This window comes from Piliocolobus tephrosceles, chromosome 13, assembly GCF_002776525.5.
Source record: "Piliocolobus tephrosceles isolate RC106 chromosome 13, ASM277652v3, whole genome shotgun sequence".
Taxonomy (NCBI): Eukaryota; Metazoa; Chordata; class Mammalia; order Primates; family Cercopithecidae; genus Piliocolobus; species Piliocolobus tephrosceles.
Window position 1 is genome coordinate 9,559,716 of NC_045446.1, and position 19,298 is coordinate 9,579,013.

The 19,298-nt window shown below is 52.0% G+C and overlaps 1 protein-coding gene and 1 pseudogene across 3 annotated transcripts in view; one reads left to right on the forward strand and one right to left on the reverse strand.

The window, feature by feature from the left end:
• Nucleotides 1-3,422: 3,422 nt before the first annotated feature.
• Nucleotides 3,423-4,304, forward strand: LOC111522356 (annotated as a pseudogene). The gene has a single exon (XR_002725232.2). The product of XR_002725232.2 is annotated as a 60S ribosomal protein L7a pseudogene (transcript).
• Nucleotides 4,305-6,837: 2,533 nt separating this feature from the next.
• SLC22A11 (solute carrier family 22 member 11) overlaps nucleotides 6,838-19,298 on the reverse strand; it is a 16,886-nt gene continuing 4,425 nt past the window's right edge. Inside the window, exons 3-10 of one of the 2 annotated variants that reach the window (XM_023186334.2) lie at nucleotides 17,181-17,335; nucleotides 16,903-17,071; nucleotides 14,649-14,769; nucleotides 13,639-13,754; nucleotides 10,882-11,096; nucleotides 9,925-10,033; nucleotides 8,842-9,048; nucleotides 6,838-7,375 (exon numbers count right to left, since the gene is read on the reverse strand). In XM_023186334.2, the coding sequence (XP_023042102.1) occupies nucleotides 7,312-7,375; nucleotides 8,842-9,048; nucleotides 9,925-10,033; nucleotides 10,882-11,096; nucleotides 13,639-13,754; nucleotides 14,649-14,769; nucleotides 16,903-17,071; nucleotides 17,181-17,335 (1,156 nt within the window). In that variant the 3' untranslated portion in view covers nucleotides 6,838-7,311. The remainder of the gene's footprint in view (nucleotides 7,376-8,841; nucleotides 9,049-9,924; nucleotides 10,034-10,881; nucleotides 11,097-13,638; nucleotides 13,755-14,648; nucleotides 14,770-16,902; nucleotides 17,072-17,180; nucleotides 17,336-19,298) is intronic. The other variant, XM_023186335.2, reaches the window with a different exon arrangement.

The window sequence follows — 19,298 nt, forward strand, 5'->3', positions numbered from 1 at the left end:
ACCCACCTATCCATCCATTCATTCATCCACCCACCCATCCATTCATCCATCTACCCATCCATTCATCAACCCAGCCATCCACCCACCCATTCATCCATTCATTCATCCATCCAACCACCAACCCATCCATCCATCCATCCACCCACCCACCCACCCATCCATCTATCTATCCATCTATCCAGTAAACAGTTATTAAAAATATACCAGAGTCAGGCCCTGGAGCAGAGCTTTGGGGACACCGTGGAGAAGATGGTGAAACTTTCCTGCCTGGGTCGTATGGTGCTGGCAGAAGGACAGGCTGACTGGCCACTGCCATTAGGAAGACAGACTCTGTAAGGGTCACGAACAAAATCAAGAGGTCATAGAATAACTGTAAGGGGTGTGGAGGGCCATCCAGCCAGTGATCAGGAAGGGACAGGAGCGCCCACCTGAGGCTGGGAAGGGAGGTGCATACAGTTGGGGAGCAGCATGTGCAAGGTCCCTGTGATGGGCAAGAATCTGTCAGGTTCATGGAACCATGAGGGGAATGAGGATGGGGCTGGGTTGGGGGAGGCAAGATGGTGTGGGATAAGCCTGGTCACATAGGGCCCCAAGGCATCTCAGAAGGACTGAGGGTTGAACCCATGATTAGACTGGGGTTACAGGTTTTTGAGAAGACCAGTGAGATGGCAGGGCCTACTCATCACATCATTTTGGGGAGTACATGCGCAGGTGCACAAACATCTAACCAGTATCACCAGTGATATTGGAAAGGGTGGTGTTGCCAGGTTTCTCGGGGACTATTACTGATATCATCACTTTTATTGTGGGCTCCTGGTTCTCTGACAACCCATATCCGCCCCTGAGCAGCCAAATGTGGATGGAAAAAATACACACACAGCCCAGCTGACAGGCCACTCTAAGTTCATGGCCGGACTTGGGTGGGCCCTCCGTGTGCCTGGCAGCCTGACTCTGTTTCCCCATCTGCTCCACTGCATGGCCTGTTCTGTGTCCTGCACAGCCCAACCACTAATGAGGATGTGTCTCAAACACATAATAATGGTTTGGAAGAAGCAAGTCACAGGAGACCACGGAATCCCACGCTGGTGTCACCAAACAGAATGTTGCTGGAGGATATACAAGTAGGTGGAACGTTTATGAGGAAAACAAGATAATTCGGGATAGCAGTTACCTCGGGTGGGAGGATTTGACTGGGGAGGGCCACGCAGGGGCCATCAAGCACCAGTGAGGCTCTGCTTCTCCAGCTAGGTCATGGGAACGTGGGATTTGTTTGACGATAATTTGTAAATTCAATGATAGATTTGAATTTATGTTTTTGTTTGTTTGTTTGTTTGTTTTTTGAGGCAGAGTCTCGATCTGTCACCTAGGCTGGAGTGCTTGGCATGATCTTAGCTCACTGCAATCTCCTTCTCCCAGGTTCAAGCAATTCTCCTCCCTCGGCCTCCCAATTTGGAGTGGTTGGGATTACAGGCATCCACCACCATGCCCGGCTAATTTTTGTATTTTTAGTAGAGATAGGGTTTCACCATGTTGGCCAGGCTGGTCCTGAACTCCTGACCTCAGGTGATCCGCCAGCCTGGGCCTCCCAAAGTGCTGGGATTACTTACAGGCGTGAGCCAGCGCGCCTGGCCTCGTTGTGGTTTTAATTTGCATTTTCCTAATGATGGCGATCATCTTTTCTTGGGCTTATTGGGTACCTACATATCCTCTTTGGCGATGCATCTGTTCAAACCTTTTGCCTTTTACAATCGGACTGTTGTTTGATTGGTGCGTTGTAAATGTTCTTTACATTTTCTAGGTAGAAGTCCTTTGTTAGATACAGATTTTTCCAATATTTTCTCCAAGTTCGTGGCTTGCCTTTTCATTTTGTAACAGTGTCTTTTGGAAAGCAAAAGTTTTTAGTGTTTATGAAGTCCAATATGTTTTTTTATAGTTCATATTTTTGAGTACTAGTTAAGAAATCTTTGCCAAACCCAAAGTTGCCAAGACTTTCTCCTGTTTTCTTCAAAAAATTTTATAATTTTAGCTCTTATATTTAGGTCTATGATACAGTTAAAGTTAATTTTTGGAAATGGTGTGAGTTAGGGTTGAGTTTCTCCCTTCCCCGCTGCCATCTTTCCTTTCTTCCTTTCTTCTTTCTCTCCCTCCTTGCCTCTTTTTCCTTGTTTCTTTCTTTGTTTATATATGGCTATCCAATTGTTCCAGAATCATCTGCAGAAAATATTATCCTTTCCTCATTTTAATTGATTTGGTACCTTGATTGAAAATCTATTAAATTTAAACCATAAACGCATGGCTCTATTCTGAACTTTTGATTGTATTATATTAAAAAAAATGTTCTCCAACTTAGTCCTTTTCCAAAATTGTGTTGGATAATTTAGACCCTTTGCATTTTCATATAAACATTAAGGCGAGCTTGTCAATTTATCTAAAGCAAATCTGCTGGCATTTTGACTGGGATTGCATTGAATCTAAACACAACTTTGTGGAGAATTGGCATCTTGATAATATCGAGTCTTTCGATCCATGAACAAGATGCGTCTACGTATTTAGCCCTTTAATTCCTCTCAGTTCTGCAGTTTCCAGTTCATGGGTCTTGTCTTTCTTTTATTGAATTTTTCCCTGGGTGTCACATTTTTTTCCATGCTGTTATTAGATGGTATTGTGTTAAAGTATTCAATTTCTGGTAGTTACTTGTATACAGAAATACAATACACATTTGTATATTGACCTTGCTAAACTAATTTATTAGTTTCAGTAGTATTTTTGTTGATTCTTTAGGATTTTCTACATAGACAATTATGTCATCTGCAAATAAAGAGAGTTTCGTGTCTTCCTTTCTAATGTGTATGCCTTTTACTTATTTTGCTCGCCTTATCTCACTGACTAGGAGCAACACTGAATACAAACTGTGAGAGTGGATGTCCTAGCCTCATTCTGGATTGGAAGGGGAAAGCAGCCTTTACCATAAGCATGATGGCGCCTCTGGGATAACAGGGTGCCCATCTAGGCCAGGGATGGCCTTGATCGGGCTGGAAAAGTTGCCATGAATTCCTGGTTTGCTGAATGTTAATGATCAGGAACGACTGTTGAATTTTGTCACATGATCTTTCTTTGTTTATTTGGATGACATATGGCTTTTCTGTTTTGGCTTGTTCATAATTTGGTTTGTTAATCTTGATTTTAAATGTAAAACTAACTTTGCATTCCTGGGATAAAGTCCACTTGGTCATGATGTATTGCCCTCTCTCTCTCTATATATATATGTATATATACACACACACACCTATATCTAAAATATACAACTACACACATATGTAATAAATACCTATATATAAAACACACAACTACACACACATATGTAAATATATATACATGCATAGTTGGATTCAACTTGCTAAATGTTTCTTAAGAAGTTTTATGTTTCTTTCTCCTCCCGCCACCCAAGATGCCGAAAGGAAAGAAGGCCAAGGGAAAGAAGGTGGCTCCGGCCCCTGCTGTCATGAAAAAGCAGGAGGCCAAGAAAGTGGTGAATCCCCTGTTTGAGAAAAGACCTAAGAATTTTGGCATTGGACAGGACATCCAGCCCAAAAGAGACCTCACCCGCTTTGTGAAATGGCCTCGCTATATCAGGTTGCAGCGGCAGAGAGCCATCCTCTATAAGCGGCTGAAAGTGCCTCCTGCTATTAACCAGTTCACCCAGGCCCTGGACCGCCAAACAGCTACTCAGCTGCTTAAGCTGGCCCACAAGTACAGACCAGAGACAAAGCAAGAGAAGAAGCAGAGGCTGTTGGCCCGGGCCGAGAAGAAAGCTGCTGGCAAAGGGGATGTCCCCACTAAGAGACCACCTGTCCTTCGAGCAGGAGTTAACACCGTCACCACCTTGGTGGAGAACAAGAAAGCTCAGCTGGTGGTGACTGCACACGACGTGGATCCCATCGAGCTGGTTGTCTTCTTGCCTGCCCTGTGTCGTAAAATGGGGGTCCCTTACTGCATTATCAAGGGGAAGGCCAGACTGGGCCATCTAGTCCACAGGAAGACCTGCACCACTGTCACCTTCACACAGGTGAACTCGGAAGACAAAGGCGCTTTGGCTAAGCTGGTGGAAGCTATCAGGACCAATGACAACGACAGATACGATGAGATCCGCCGTCACTGGGGCGGCAATGTCCTGGGTCCCAAGTCTGTGGCTCGTATCGCCAAGCTCGAAAAGGCAAAGGCTAAAGAACTTGCCACTAAGTTGGGTTAAATGTACACTGTTGAGTTTTCTGTACATAAAAATAATTAAAATACAAATTTTCCTTCAAAAAAAAAAAAAAAAGAAGTTTTATGTTTATGTCCATAAGGGATGTTGGTTTATAGCTTTATTTTCTTGTAATGTCTTTTTCTGGTTTCAGGGAAACAGAACGAGTTGGGAAGTGTTAACCTCGTTTTCAATTTTCTAGAAGGTTTTGCTTGTAGAATCGCTATTATTTTCTGCTTAAATAGTTGTCAGAATTCACCAGTGAAGCCATTTGGGCCCGGAATTTTCTCTGTGGGAAGGTTTTAAAACATAAGTTCAATTTTAAAAACAGATTTAGGGCTAATCAAGTCACCTATATCTTCTTGAGTGAGTTTTGGTAGTTTGTGTTCCTCAAGAAATTTGTTAAAGTGTTCAAAATATTTGGTTAATTATTGCCCAGAATATTCCCTTATTATCGTTTTAATGTCTGTATTATTAGTGATGTGTCCTCTCTCATGCCCTAGATTTGTAGTGGGTGTCTTTTCTCTTTTTTTCTTTCTTTCTTCTCTTTTTTTTTTTTTTGAGATAGCATCTCGCTCTGTCGCCCAGGCTGGAGTACAGTGGTATGATCTCGGCTCACAGAAACCTCTGCCTCCCAGGTTCAGATGATTCTCCTTGATTCTCCTGCCTCAGCCTCTGGGGTAGTTGGGATTACAGGTGTGCACCACCACACCGGGCTGATTTTTGTATTTTTAGTGGAGACGGTGTTTCACCACGTTGACCAGACTGGTCTTGAACTCCTGACCTCAAGTGATCCTCCCACCTCAGCCTCCCAAAGTGCTGGGATTACAGGTGTGAGCCATCATGCCCAGCCTCTTTTTTTCTTGATCAGGAAGGCTAGAGGTTTGTAAATTGTATTGATCTTAAAGAACTACCTCTAGGTTTTGCTAATTTTCTTTATTGTTTTTTCAATTCTCTGATTTCTCTTGTGTATTATTTCTTCTGTTTAGTTTTAATTAACTCTTCTTTTTCTACTTTCCAGGTGAGAGCTGAGGTATTTGATTTGGAACTTTCTTCTTTTCTAATGTTAGCATTTAATGATATCAATTTCCCCATAATCATTACTTTAGCTTCTTCTCACAAATTTTGATATGTAATTTTTTCATTTTCACTCAGTTCAAAATCTTTTCTTATTGCCTTTGAGATTCACTCTTTGACCCGTGGGTTACTTAGAAGTGTATTGTATAGTTTGAAGAGGTTTTCTATATCTCTTTCCATAATTGATTTCTAATTTAATTCCATGCTGTTTCAAGAACATTCTTTGTATGATCTGAATCCTTTAAAATGTACTGAAGTGTGAGGAAAGGCTGGGGGCCCATAGGGGCCTGACCAGGCAGGGGAAGAAGTGTGATCCTTATCGTGAGCCACTGGAGGGCTTTCAGCAGGGAGGGATTTGGTTTGGATTGCGTTTCTTAATAAGCATTGTGGCCATTGTACCGAGTGCGATATGGACATCAGGGACCAGTTTGGAACTACAACCGTGGTGTGAACTAGGGTGTAGCCAGAGTGAAGGGGAAGTAGGTGGATTTGGGAGCTGTAAGGGGGCAGGAGTGATTGACCTGGTGTACATGGGGTGTGAGAGGTGAGTTGAGGGGCCTGAGATTGAGGTTTCCCAGAGTGGGGTCTCCAGGGAAGGGCATGAGGGTAACTTTGTGGCAGGGCCACAGATATCAGGGGCATGGAGGGGTGGAGACGAGGGCTAGGAGCCTTGTGTGCTGGAAAGAGCCCTGGGCTAGGATCGGCCGTGTTTCTGCAAGCGGGCCCCTCCACCACTCTGCACTTTTGCTTCCTTGCCTCTGAGATGGGCAGTCGGCCTCGACCATCCCAGAGTTTTCATAGCCTGGACAAGGGAGGTCTGGGCATGAATCTAGAAAAGGTGTCTCCTCCGGAAAAACAAACAGCAAAAGGGTACACTTTGGTTGAAAACTGAAAGTTAAGGTTCAGTATTATGTGCTGCTTTGACATCTGGCAAAGCCAGGAGGCCTTGGCAGGCCTGCCTGTGAGGTCCCCTTCTCCCGTTTCACTCCACCCCTGTGGAAGAGGCTCCCTGGCCAAACGACCCTCAGCGAGGGGACCAAGGGCAGTTCCTCTTATCCCTACGCTTGTAAGGTTCCATTTCTCGCCAGCCCGCAGCATGATGGAACAAGCCAATGACACCCTCCCGCAGAAGCCAGGAGTTGCCCCACCCTCTCTGTGCTCCAAAATTGCCTCCCCGCAGCCCTGGCTGTTCGCTCAGATCCTCAGTGCACCCCGTCCCGTGTGGCCCCGCATGGCGTGCAGTGTCATCTTTGTGGGCTCTGAGCACGTGTGTGGTAACCTGCTGCCAGCCTCCTGTCTGGTGTTTCGTGATGTGTTTGGCCATCTTTGTAACCACAGGGCTGGAAGCCCTTCCTCACTGATGGGTAAATGAAAAGTGATTAAAACAGCTCTTTTCTTGGAGTGGACACAGCCTTTGCTAGGGTAGGTAGTGGGGCCAGTGTAGCTGGGGCTGAGTTTCAGACCCCACACGCCTCCTTGGCTACACGCCTGGGACCAGTGTGCAACCTGGACACCTGTATCTGGCAGCTCTCTCAGCGAGTTCCATTTATTTGGCCGGTGCTAAGATCAGTTCACCCTGATACCTGCCCTGGGGTTGGGTCACGTGATCATTGTCATTTCACAGATGAGGGCTCTGTATGTGGTGGGGTGAGATTGGAACCCAGTCTCTGGTTGGCGTGGCTGAGTGAAGGTGTAAAGACATGAGCCCGGCAGGAAAAGGGAGGGGAACCGTCTTGTTATTGGTTGGGCATGGCTGCCTGCACAGGCTCCTGTAGGGCTGGGGTAAAGTGGGGCAGGGAGAAGAGGAGTGAGCTGTGGAAGCTGCCTTTAGCCACAGCAGATGACCATGCTGTCCACTCGGCTGCGGCTGCCTGGCTTCTGCCATGCTAGGCCCTCGAGTTCGCCCAGCTCGCCTCCACCCTCTGATTGGAGAAGAGGCAACTCCTTTCCCAGGAGTCTTTGACTAAAGGGGCTCCATGCAGGCACAATTTCTAGAGCGAGGTGCTTTCCACAGTGACGGCCTCTTGCCGGTTGCCCTGGGCTGCTGTTGATTTCCTAGAATAATCCAAAGAAAAGCAGTGCTATGTGATGAAGTGGGTATGCACTTGGGGCTTGGGGCAGAACGGTGGTCAAGTCTTATTGGGGGGTAAACTCTATGGCATTAGGCTTTTACTCCCTTCTGTGTCCCAAGCATGGGACAGTGCCTGAAACATAGTAGGTACACAACAAAAAACATAGTAGGTAGTACGAAACAAAAATTAAAGAAAAAATGAAGTCCCATCTTCTCTGGGTCTCTGCAGGTGTCCTTAGGCAAGTTATATAACCCTGCTGCATCTCAGTTTCCTTGGCAAAGTAATTGGACAGTAATAGCACCTCATGTGGTTGTTGCATTGATTAAATAAGGTGACATAAAACAATAAGAGCTCAATATTATTGGCCGGGCGCGGTGGCTCAAGCCTGTAATCCCAGCACTTTGGGAGGCTGAGGCGGGCGGATCACAAGGTCAGGAGATCCACATCATCCTGGCTAACCCGGTGAAACCCCGTCTCTACTAAAAAATACAAAAAACTAGCCGGGCGAGGTGGCGGGCGCCTATAGTCCCAGCTACTCGGGAGGCTGAGGCAGGAGAATGGCGTGAACCCGAAAGGCGGAGCTTGCAGTGAGCTGAGATCCGACCACTGCACTCCAGTTTGGGTGACAGAGTGAGACTCCGTCTCAAAAAAAAAAAAAAAAGAGCTCAATATTATTACTATCATTGTGACCTCAGTCACCATCAGAATTGAGGCCCCATGAACACTCACCCAGGTCACAAAAACCACATGTCCAGAGTGCTTGCTGCAAGCCTGGCATTTTCCCAGGCACTTTAAAATAATAATTCCCTTAAACCAGAAAACAACTCTGTGAGCCAGGCTGGGTTTTGTTTGTTTAGTTTTTTTTTTTTTTAAAAAACACCATTTTACAAAGGAGGAGGCTAAAGCCCACAGAAGTGGTTCTGGCTATAAAATGCAGCTAGGGAATGCTCCTTCATTTCTCCCTCTCAAAGAACGGATGTGAGATGGCACAATCAGTTCTCTGAGGGTTTGAAAAAACTCACCTGTTGATCTGTCTGGGCCTGAAATTCTTTGTGGGAAAATTTCACTAGGACACTTGAGACTATCTGTATCTTCCTTTGTCAGTTTTGCTGAGAGAGGTTAAGTCACTTGCCCAGGCAGGTGGGGAATGTGGGCCCAGGCAATCTGGCTGCCGAGCCTGGGCTTTCAACCGTTACATTTTCCTGCATGAGGTATGATCACTTTCTACCCATGAGACTTTGGATAAGTTACTTTTTCTCTCTGACTTTAGTAATAGTACGGGGATAGTAATAATACCTTTCTGGCAGGATTGTTGGAAAGATAAAATGGTTTCAGAAACACAGGCCTTGATACTCTTGAGCCTTTGTTCGCCCTGGGTGACCCAGGCCTGTCTCCATCTTGGCCCAGGAGGAAGCCCAGCCCTATGCCCAGGGGTCACAGGTCACTCACTGGTTCTCCAGGTCCTGGATAGTGTCAGGGAGCGGAAGTCCCTGGGTCTCCGGGAGGAAGAACAGCACAACCAGGCTGGAAGCAATGGAGATAACGCCATAGAGGAGAGGAGGCAGCAGGGGCAGGGCTTGGCGGCTCATCAGGATCAGGGGACCCATCATAGCCCCCAGTCGGCCCACCGAATGCAGAATGCCATCTGCTGTCATCCTGTGGGTGAAGGGGAGGGCCCAGATCCCTGTTATAGCTGGCCCTGTGGCAAGAAGACAGGTTGGCTGGGCCCATGGATGCCAGGGGAAGGAAAGCTGGGCTGAGGGAATTGCCCTCCTCAAGCCCTCCTCTAATGCCACCTCCTCCATGGAGCCTACCCAGATTTTTGCATCTAGTGTTTCAGGGGAAATCTATGGGGTCCACCTCATTTTCCCTGCTCTTGGGCAACTTAAGGGCTTCTCCATGCTCCTGCTAGGCCACTGAGCTCCCAACTCAGGCTTTCCATATGATATCAACAAAACCAATAAATGCTTGTCCAAACAACAAATTTAAAAATGGACAAATGAGTGAGCGGTGGAAAGAACATTGGGCTAAAAGTCTGGAGAGCTGGAGTCCAGTCCTACCCTTCTGCTGAGTCAGCCCTTCACCCCGAGCCTGTTTACCCAAATATCAAATGTGGGGGTGGCCTAGACTCTAGACCACGGGTTTTCCACTTGTGTTTTATGATGCCCTTGGGCTCCAAGGAGGTGACTTGGGGCTCTCTTAGGGCAGGGAAGGAGTGGTGGGAAATGAGTTGAGGGTCCCCACTGCCACCAGGGCAGCTCTTGGTCTCCTTATCAGGGTTCTTATAAGATTCCACCCGGACAGATGACTCTGTGGTTCAAAACGGTGTGAAAACACAGGCCCAGATGTCCCTAGGGCTCTGCTGTACTGCTTCCGTCTGGGCCGAGACTCTCTGTGGGGAGGAGCTGTCCTGGGGGGGCCCTGAGCAGCCCTGGCTGCATTTCCCTGACTACCAGGCCCTTGTTTACCCTCCCCACTGCCCTCCCAGGATGGCTCTGCTGGCCCTGGGGCATGGCCTGCAGCCCAGCTTACCGCAATGGCGTTGGGAAGAGTTCAGCTTTGTAGATGGAGAGGCAGGTTAGGCTTATCCCAAAACATCCCTTTCCCAGCACAGCAAAGACCACACGCAGGGTCTGCAAATCTGGGTACAGGAAGGGGGTGAGAGTGGGGTTGGCCCCGAAGGGTCCCCAGGGGCTAGTCAGTGTGTGGCCAGCCAGCCTGGAGCAGAGGGGCCCCTGGGCTCCCTACAAGTCCCCAGCCCTGATGGCTTGGTGCGGGGCTGCCCAGGGCTGGGGTTGGGGGACGGAGCATAGGATGTGATATCGTGGCAGGTGGACCTGAGGGGCACAGGCAGAAACCCAGCCAGGTCTGGGGTGGCTGAGCCTGGCCGGCTGTGAAGGCTGCACTCAAAGCCTGCCCCCCGCTGCTCCTAGGGTCCCGAAGCCTCTTGCTGTGAAGGAGAGAGCGCCAGGCCCAGCCCACAGCAGCTTTCCTGCTGCCCCCAAGCCTGCCTGTGTGGGGAAGGCAGAAGCCCTGCCTGGAGGCGGAGGTCTAGGCCACTTTTGGCTGCAGGCCTGGCATCCCCAATGTGTTGTTCCGAGCAGGCACCTCAACTACTGGGAGGGGCTCGCCGTTGCCAGTTTCCTTGCAGCTGCTCAGAACTTGGGCTCTCGCTGCAGCCTGCAGGGCCCCGGCCGCCTCTGTCCTCATTCAGGCCTTCCCCGGCCAGCCGCAAGGCACCCTCCTGCCTTCCTCCCAGCTCTGCTGCCACCACAGGACATGCGGCCCTGTCTTTTTCGCCCAGTCTCCCACCCTGAGCAATAAAAGGAGACACGGAGAGGGATTCCAGGTCCTCGCAGCCTCCCTCATTCAGAAAGAAGACAGGGAGGCAGCTCCTGGGGCCACGGAGGGGATGTGGCCCCACACTGAGAGCAGTAGGGTGGGCGAGGAAGCAGGGCCCTGTCCCACCACCCAGGCCTCCCGCCTCACCTTGAGGCACCAGCATGTTGGCCAGAATGGCGAGGCCGGCCATGACCTGGGAACCTGCCTGGATGGTGCGGCGGCCAAGGAAACTGAGCAAGAGGGCAGTGGTGGCCCGGCCCAGGAAGTCCACGGCCCCGAAGAGGACCTGGAGGAGGAAGATGTCACGGCCCAGGCTCTGCAGGTCGAAGACCAGCCCGTAGTAGGAGATCAATAGAGAGAAGCTGTGGGCAAGGCTGGAAGTCAGGCCCCTGCCCTGCCGGGGAGAGGGTGCCCCAACAGCAACAGCACCTCCCACCAGGAGCTGCCTGGAAGGACACGGCCAACCCCGGAGGACAATCCCGGGCTTGTCTCGGCCAGCCGTCCCAGAAGCCTGCTAAACTCAGGACACAACCCCAGGGTCAGGCTCTTCCAGGAAAGGGCAGGCAGGGTGGTGCCCCCATCCCTTCACATACGGGCTTTGGGTCAGGGGCAGTAATAGACTGGGGCATCGCCTCTCTGGCTCCCTGGCTGGGAGACTTGGCCCTCTTCAGGCTGGGACCAAGCCTGCCCTTGGGGATCTCTGAGCTGCCCCTCACTTCCGGCCTAGCCCTCTCTGACTTTGATTCCAATAACCAATCACACTGTGCCAGTTCCTTTGTTTTGGAAGATGGGAATCATGGCAGGATGGGGCCTTTCAGGAGTCCCTGGGCTGCACTGCCCAGACCGCATTCAGGATGGAAAGCCTGTCCCCCAGCCCCTGGGAGTGCTGCCCCTCCTCTGGGGTGAGCAGCCTGTGACTACTTCACAGGGCAGAGGGACCACCTAGAAGGGCCCCAGCTTCCATGCTCCCAGGGGCTGGGCCAGGCCCAGGCTATGGCTGCATCTCCCCTTCCCTTCTGTGGTCCATCTCAGCGGCTTTCTGCCCACTCCCCCACCCACCGGCTCACGAGTAGCTGAATTTACAGTATTTAAATTCTCATGGTTTGGAGACGGGATTTGGATCCACAAGTGGCTGCAAGGTAAAATTCTTCTCTACCAAGTTTAAAATCTGTGACCCTCCCTGCTCAACCCAGACACTCCTCCCGGCCCTCCCCTTAGGGGTCACCTGATTGCATCACCCAATAAACATTGGACAACACCAGCCCAACCACGGCAGAGTAAAATCGCAATTCATGCACAAGCCGCAGTGTTTCATGAAGTTTATGTGAGTGACGTGAGAGTCACTTGGCTGATGCTCAAAAGCGGCCGACGCTGGAGCCTTGGACAGATAACAACTGGGTTAACAAGTCAAGACAAGAAAACCCACAAGGTCACCCGCTTCAAAGCCTCTGATTTGAATAACAAAGGTTGCAGAGCCGGCCCCTGAGGAATCCTGGAAGGTTGTTTTTTTTCTTTTTTAAAAACTGGTCCCGGGTGTTTGCAGCAAGAGCACTTCTTCTGATTTATCAGACAAAAATTGAAGTTTTTTAAAAAAGGCATTTGATCTATCTTTGTTCTAAGATTAGCAAATATTTGCCATCACAACCCATATGTGGTTAAATATAGCATAAAAGAAACATTTTCCTAAGCTTTAGTTTTATTTCAAGATAAAAGTCCCAGTCAAACCTGGTCCTAAGGTTTTTTTCTTTGCTCTGTCGTCCAGGCTGGAGTGCAGTAGCACAATCTCAGCTCAGTGTAGCCTCTATCTCCAGTGGCTCCAGTGATCCTCCTGCCTCACTTTTTGATTTTCAGTAGAGATAAGAGCGTCTCACTATACTACCCAGCTGGTCTTGAACTCCTGGGCTCAAGCGATCCTTCTGCCTCAGCCTCCCAAAGTGAGGGATTACAGGCTTGAGCACCACGCCTGACTGGTCCTTGCTCGTTTTTTTTTTTTTTTTTTTTGACAGGGAGTCTCGCTCTGTCCCCCTGGCTGGAGTGCAGTGGCACGATCTCGGCTCACTGCAAGCTCCGCCTCCCGGGTTCCTGCCATTCTCCTGCCTCAGCCTCCCAAGTAGCTGGGACTACAGGCGCCCGCCACTGCGCCCGGCTAATTTTTTGTATTTTTAGTAGAGACGGGGTTTCACTGTGGTCTCGATCTCCTGACCTTGTGATCCGCCCGCCTCAGCCTCCCAAAGTGCTGGGATTACAGGCGTGAGCCACTGCGCCCGGCCTGGTCCTTGCTTTTTAATATGACCTTTTGGACGTCAGTGGAACTGAATTTGTTTTAAGGGCCTTTTCCTGGGCCCAGATGACCTTGGGTGGGCCAGGGTCTGGTCGTGCGGGCCCTGGGCGGTGACAGTACTAGTAAGCCAAGTGCTAGCTCAGCCCGGTTCCAATGCAGGCTCTATCATCTTGGGCTTGTTGCTTACCCCTCTGGGATCCCCTTTCCCCATCAGTGAAGTGGGGTTGCATGGAGGGGTCAGTTAATGCAGGTTCACCCTCTAGGAGCATGGCCATAGTTTCTAGGAAAGTGGTAAGTCTCTAATGCTGACAAACAGTGGTACTCCTCGGCCACGGCTGGTCCCCTGGCTTTAGGGACCTTGGCTCTGCCCCTGTCTTGGGACCTCCCTGGGACCCTGGGACCCCCAGCCTTTCCCTCTGGCTTCCTGCAGATGGCAGCCTCCAGACCCCACCAGTGCACAGTCCCTCTCTGTGGTCTGCCAGGGCTCCTGCCTCCTGGGGCTGCCTGCGTCCCGTCCCAGACAGAAATGCACCCCCTTGAGGCCTGTGGGTGCTGTTTCCCCAGACACCCTGCCTCCTGCCTGTCCCAGCCCTGCCTTGGGGAGGGACGCCAGGACGGCGTACTTCACCACCAGCATGGCGCAGCTCCTCCAGCGGAGCACGGGCACACAGAACAGGTCCAGCACCGACCGCGGCTCCTTTGCAGAGGCTGCCTCCTCCTCCATGCTGGACATCAGCACCTTCCGGGGAGAATGGGGGCACTGTGAATGGTGGGGCAATGGCCCCGCCCACCCCCTGTGCCAGAGAAATGTCCAAGTGGCCAGAGTGACCGGGAGCCTGTCCTGGGCCTCAGCCTCTGGAAGCCGGATCTCTAGGGGAGGGGGCAGGGATGGAGCAGAAAATGTTCTCTCCAGGCCCTGGCTCTTCTGCAGGTTTGACTCAGCCCTGGTCCTCTCAGCTCCAGCTTGCCCGCTTCTGGAAGTCTTCCTTGATCCTCCCGCCCCATCTTCACTCTAATCTCTGGCAGCACCTGCTTCCTGAAAACAGCTACCTTCAAATAAGCACATTCTGTTTCCCCAGACACTTCGAGAAGCCCCGTGAGGTGGGCGTGTGCTACATGCAGGTGGAGGTGGTGGGTGATAGAGGTGACGGTGTGGGCGCTGTTGATAATGACAGTGCTGTTACTGATGGTGACGATGGTGGTGCAGGTGGTGGAGATGTTTTGCAGAGATGGTGGCTGTGGGGTTAGTGATGGTATTGGTGGTGCTGGTGGTGATGGAGTGATGGTGGTGAAGGTGATGGTGGGTGTGGACGGTGGTGGTGCTGTTGGCGATGGTATTGGGATTGGTGGTGGTGGTGGTGTCTGTGTGGAGGTGGTGATGGAGTGATGGCGGTGAAGGTGATGGTGGGTGTGGACGGTGGTGGTGCTGTTGACGATGGTATTGGGATTAGTGGTGGTGGCGGTGTCTGTGTGGAGGTGGTGATGGAGGTGTTGGTGGTGTCTGTGGAGATGCTGGTGGTGGTGCTGGTGGAGGTGGTGCCGGAGTGGGTGGTGCTGATGTTGGAGGCCACATGGACGATCCATCAGTGCATGTCCTGTCCCAGGTCAAGTCTCACAGACAGCAGCATCTCACCTCTATGGTCAAGTTCTTGGCCTCCTTGTGGCCATTTATCCTGGCCACCTTTCTGAGCTCCTGAAGCGCTTGGTCTGGTTTGCCCTTAATAATCAGCCACCGGGCGGATTCTGGCAGCCACCTGTAAGGAGGCAGGTGTGTAGCTGGGGTGCACACTGGGCTCTCCCCGGGGGCGGGGTGGAAAGGGCCAGTGGGCACAGACCCTTCAGCTGAGATGAGTGACGAATAGGCAGATGCTTCTGTGCTGCTGCTGTCCCGCCATGAGCCTGGCAGTCCCTGATGGTTTCAGAACAAAACTGAGTCCCAGTGCCTGGCAGCCCACCTTCCTGAGCGAGCCACCTCCATCTGGCTCACCTGGCTACTGGGGCCTGCCCACCTGAGTCCTGCACACAGCCAGGGCACAGGTGGCCTGGGCATGGGTGTCCCTAGAGTTGGCTGCTTCACCAGTGATTCTGGGGCCATTTCTAGGATAGAAAGGTCACTTAGTACTGTTTTTTTTTTTTTTTTTTTGAAAGAGAGTCTCGCTCTGTCACCCAGGCTGGAGTGCAGTGGCGCGATCTCGGCTCACTGCAACCTCCGCCTCCCAGGTTCAAGTGATTCTCCTGCCTAAGCCTCCCAAGTAGCTGGGACTACAGGCATGCACCACCATGGCTAGCTTTTTTGTATTTTTAGTAGAGACCGCGTTAGCCGGGATGGCTCGATCTCCTGACCTTGTGATCTGCCCGCCTCAGCCTCCAAAGTGCTGGGATTACAGGCGTGAGCCACCACGCCTGGCCTGTTTTTGTTTTTGTTTTTGTTTTTTTAAAGCACGTTTAAAACATTCCCAGGCACAATCAGGTGATTTTATAAAACCAGTCTGTTTCTCCCCAACCTCAGGGGCAGATAGGCCAGAAGCATTTTGCTGGTGGAAGGCACAGGATCTGCCCAGCCCACTGACTCTCAGCCCTCTTTGCAGGGAATCTAAGAAGGACTTCTGGAGGCAGTTTGACGTAGTGGTGAAGAGTTAGTCTGCCTGGGTTCAAATCCTGCCTCTGGCATTCACCGGCTGTATGTGACCCTGGGTGAGTGACCTAACCTTTCTAGGTCTCGGTCCTTCATTTGAAAATGGCGGTAATGGCATCATCTTCCTTATTAGAAGATATGTTAGTAAGCGCCTAGTACACACCTGATCAGTACGGCAGGGATGGCCTAATTATTGTAAGGGATGGCCTTCCTCTTCACTTACTGATCTGTGTATGAAACGTAAGCTCCATGGGGCCCCTGGTTTTTGTCTGTTTTGTTCACTTGTGTGTCCCTAGCACCTAAGACCCTCTGCACCTGTGTTTCCTTCCTCAGTGCCAATCCAAGGAGGAATTTCCATACCTCAGGGATTTTTGCAACCCCTAAAACTGTAGTGACAACGATCTATTTCCATATCCAATGTTGGTCCGCCCTGTATGTGAAGGAGTGAAGCCGGTGCGTGGGGGCTGTGCGAGCGTTGGGGAGGGACGATGCTCACAGCCTCAGCCCAGGGGACGGCGGTTGTGGGGCCTGGGGGCTGGGAGAGCGGCTGCTTCTACTGTGGCCGAACTTCGGCCCAGTGCCCCTGGATCTTCCAGTTTTTCCAGAGAAGGTAAAAATACTGCTTTTGTTTGTTTTTGAAAATCGTCTTTTTTTTTTTTTTTTTTGAGACGGAGTCTCGCTCTGCCGCCCAGGCTGGAGTACCGTGGCCGGATCTCAGCTCACTGCAAGCTCCGCCTCCTGGGTTTACGCCATTCTCCTGCCTCAGCCTTCCGAGTAGCTGGGACTACAGGCGCCCGCCACCTCGCCCGGCTAGTTTTTTGTATTTTTAATAGAGACGGGGTTTCACCGTCTTAGCCAGGATGGTCTCCATCTCCTGACCTCGTGATCCGCCCGTCTCGGCCTCCCAAAGTGCTGGGATTACAGGCTTGAGCCACCGCGCCCGGCCAAATCTTCTGATTTTTAAATGTTAGCAACTAGTTACAAATATATTTTTTAAATCACCATTTGAACCAACGCTGTGCCGGCCCATCTTGGCCTGTCTGGGCTGGATGGGAGCCACAGATCTTGGGCTGCAACACTCAGCCTAGGACTGCCAATCTCCAGCGTCCCTCCCCAGTGAGGGCCCCGCTCACACCATGGCCCTTCTGTGGCGCTCCATGGCTCTGGACCTCCTGCCAGTCAGAGAAGTGAAAGTGAAGGGTTACCCTCCCACCCTGGGTCTCCTAAGGAAAAGGTCCCACATCGTACTGACCAGGATATCAGGGAGATGGCAAAAAAGGGCACTGATGCTGCCAGCTGGAGGGTCCTCCAGTCCCGCAGGGCAAAGGCCAGGCCACCCAGTGCCGCCTGGCCTGCGCTGAAGGCACATCCCACCACCGTCATGGTGGCCGCCCTCCTGCTGGTCATGGTCCACTCCACCACTGCAGGATGCAGACACGCGCAGGTGAGGCCTCATGGCGGCGACCTGAGCCCCATTCTCTCCTGCCACCCCCGCCCCCATGGCAGCAGCGCGCTGAGCTGGGGACTCACTCAGTGTTAGTGAACTCAGAAAGATGCCAGCCATCCCAAAAGCGGCCACGAACCGCAGTCCGCAGTAGATGACAAATGTTGGGGCAAAGATGGTGCTGGTGCCCGCCACGGCCAACTGCAGGCAGCACCAGCTCAGCATCGGCTTCCGCCCAAACCTATCAAAGGAGAGAAGCACACGGGGCCTGGAGAGGGTCCCTGAGGACGTGGATATGTGAGCAGGCACTTGCCTTCTGGGAGTTCAACAACGCCAGGGGGTCTCCTGCAGGAGGCTCATCTTTCTTGGAACTTTTAGGGGTACACTCAGAGTGTTTCTGTTATAAAAGTGGCAGTACCTTGCCATGGGAGGGTGCAGTTCGGTCTCAATGTTTAAGAACATGGGGTTTGGGGCCGGGCACGGTGGTTCATGCCTGTAATCCCAGCACTTTGAGAGACTGAGGCTGGAGGATCACTTTAGGCCAGGAGTTCAGGACCAGCCTGGGCAACACAGTGAGACCTCAGTCTCTACTAAATAAATTTAAAAAATTAGCCAGGCGTCTGTGGTCCCAGCTACTTGGGAGGCTGAGGAGGGAGGATGGCTTGAGCCCAGGAGTTCAAGGCTGCAGTGAGCTATCATCACGCCTCTGCACTGCAGGCTGGACAACAGAGTGAGCCTCTGTCTCTAATAAATAAATAAAAAAGAACACAGGTTTGGGCATCAGATGCCTGGGTTTGAGCCCCAGCTCTGTCCTTCCTGGGTGACCCTGAGCATGTGACTCGACATCTCTGAGCCTCAGTTTCCCCATCTGTAACACAAGGGCATCCGTAAGGGCATGCCTCACAGGGCTGCTATGAGAATCGAGACACTGGGCAAGGGGCTGGGGAGTGAGGAGGCTGAGACTTTGCAAGGCACTGCTCTCATCTGTGCACTGTGAAAGGGGTCCTCATGGGGCAATGCAGAGCCCTCGGCCCTGCCCAAGTGCCCTGGGCCGCGGTGACCTCCAGGCTGGCTGAGCCTGAACCGGAGACTGCATTTAGTGCCACTCAAGCCCATGCTACTCAGAACGGAGATGCGAGGTGGACCTTGGCCATGCCTGTCTGAGCAGCATCCGGGAGCAAGGATGCTCGTTTCATCCTCACGACAACTGTGTGGGCAGGTGCGAGGCCCCACTGCTGGGGGAAACTGAGGCCCAGAGAAGGGAAGAGATCTACCTTGTAGAACAAGACTGGGCGTGGTAAGGCTGGGATTCAGACCCAGGTAGTCAGACCCCAGAGCCGGTAGGGTGGTGGCAGGAGGGAGCGGGAAGGCAGTCCTCCATTCCTAAAATAATGGCTGCATGTCTGCCACGGTGCTGAGCTGGGCTCTGGGGCACAGTCCCTGGGTTCCTGTGTGCTTGTGGGGACATGGACAATAAACAAGACTTAAGCCAGCCAGTCATGGTCAGAGCCAGGCACTGTGATGAGGGAAGCAAGGAGGGGTTGGGATAGTCATGCCTGGGGCTGGGCAGGAGTCTCTGGCTCCGTGGCCCGGGAGGGCCTTCCCAAGGAAGAGCATTGAGCTGTGGCCTGTGTGTGGGCACCAGGCAGCATGGGCAGGAGCTTCTGGGTGAAGCACAGTCACTGAGGCACTCTGCAGGGGTGCAGGGGGCTCCAGGAGGAGGCTGGTGGAGCTGGGGGTGGGAGGATGCCCAGCGCAGGGCAGGGGGTGGGCAGAAAGGGACTGTCCTCAGTGCAGTGGGGCCCTTGGAGGACTTCCGGCCAACTTTTATTGACCAGATCAACCTCCAAGATTTTGCAGAGTCAGTGCTGTGACAGCGTGGACGGCCACTGTAGAGGACACCTGCGAGGGGTTGCGGCCTGCCTGGTGGGAGGAGATGGTGGCTCAGGCAAGCGGATGCTGTGGCAGGGAGGGGCTTGGGCTGAGTGCGTCCTGGAGGAAAAGCCAGGCGAGTGTGGGGTGAGGAAGGGAGGCCAGGGGACAGCGCAGGTGCAGAGGGGCCCATGGGTTGGGGGTCCGTGTCCTCTGATGGAGGCTGCTGGGGGAGTGAGTGGGGTGGTGAGGAATCAGCAGCTCAGCTCCCACAACAGGAAGAGAGGGAGGAGGGGGAGCGGGAGGAGGGGGAGCGGGAGGAGGGGGAGCGG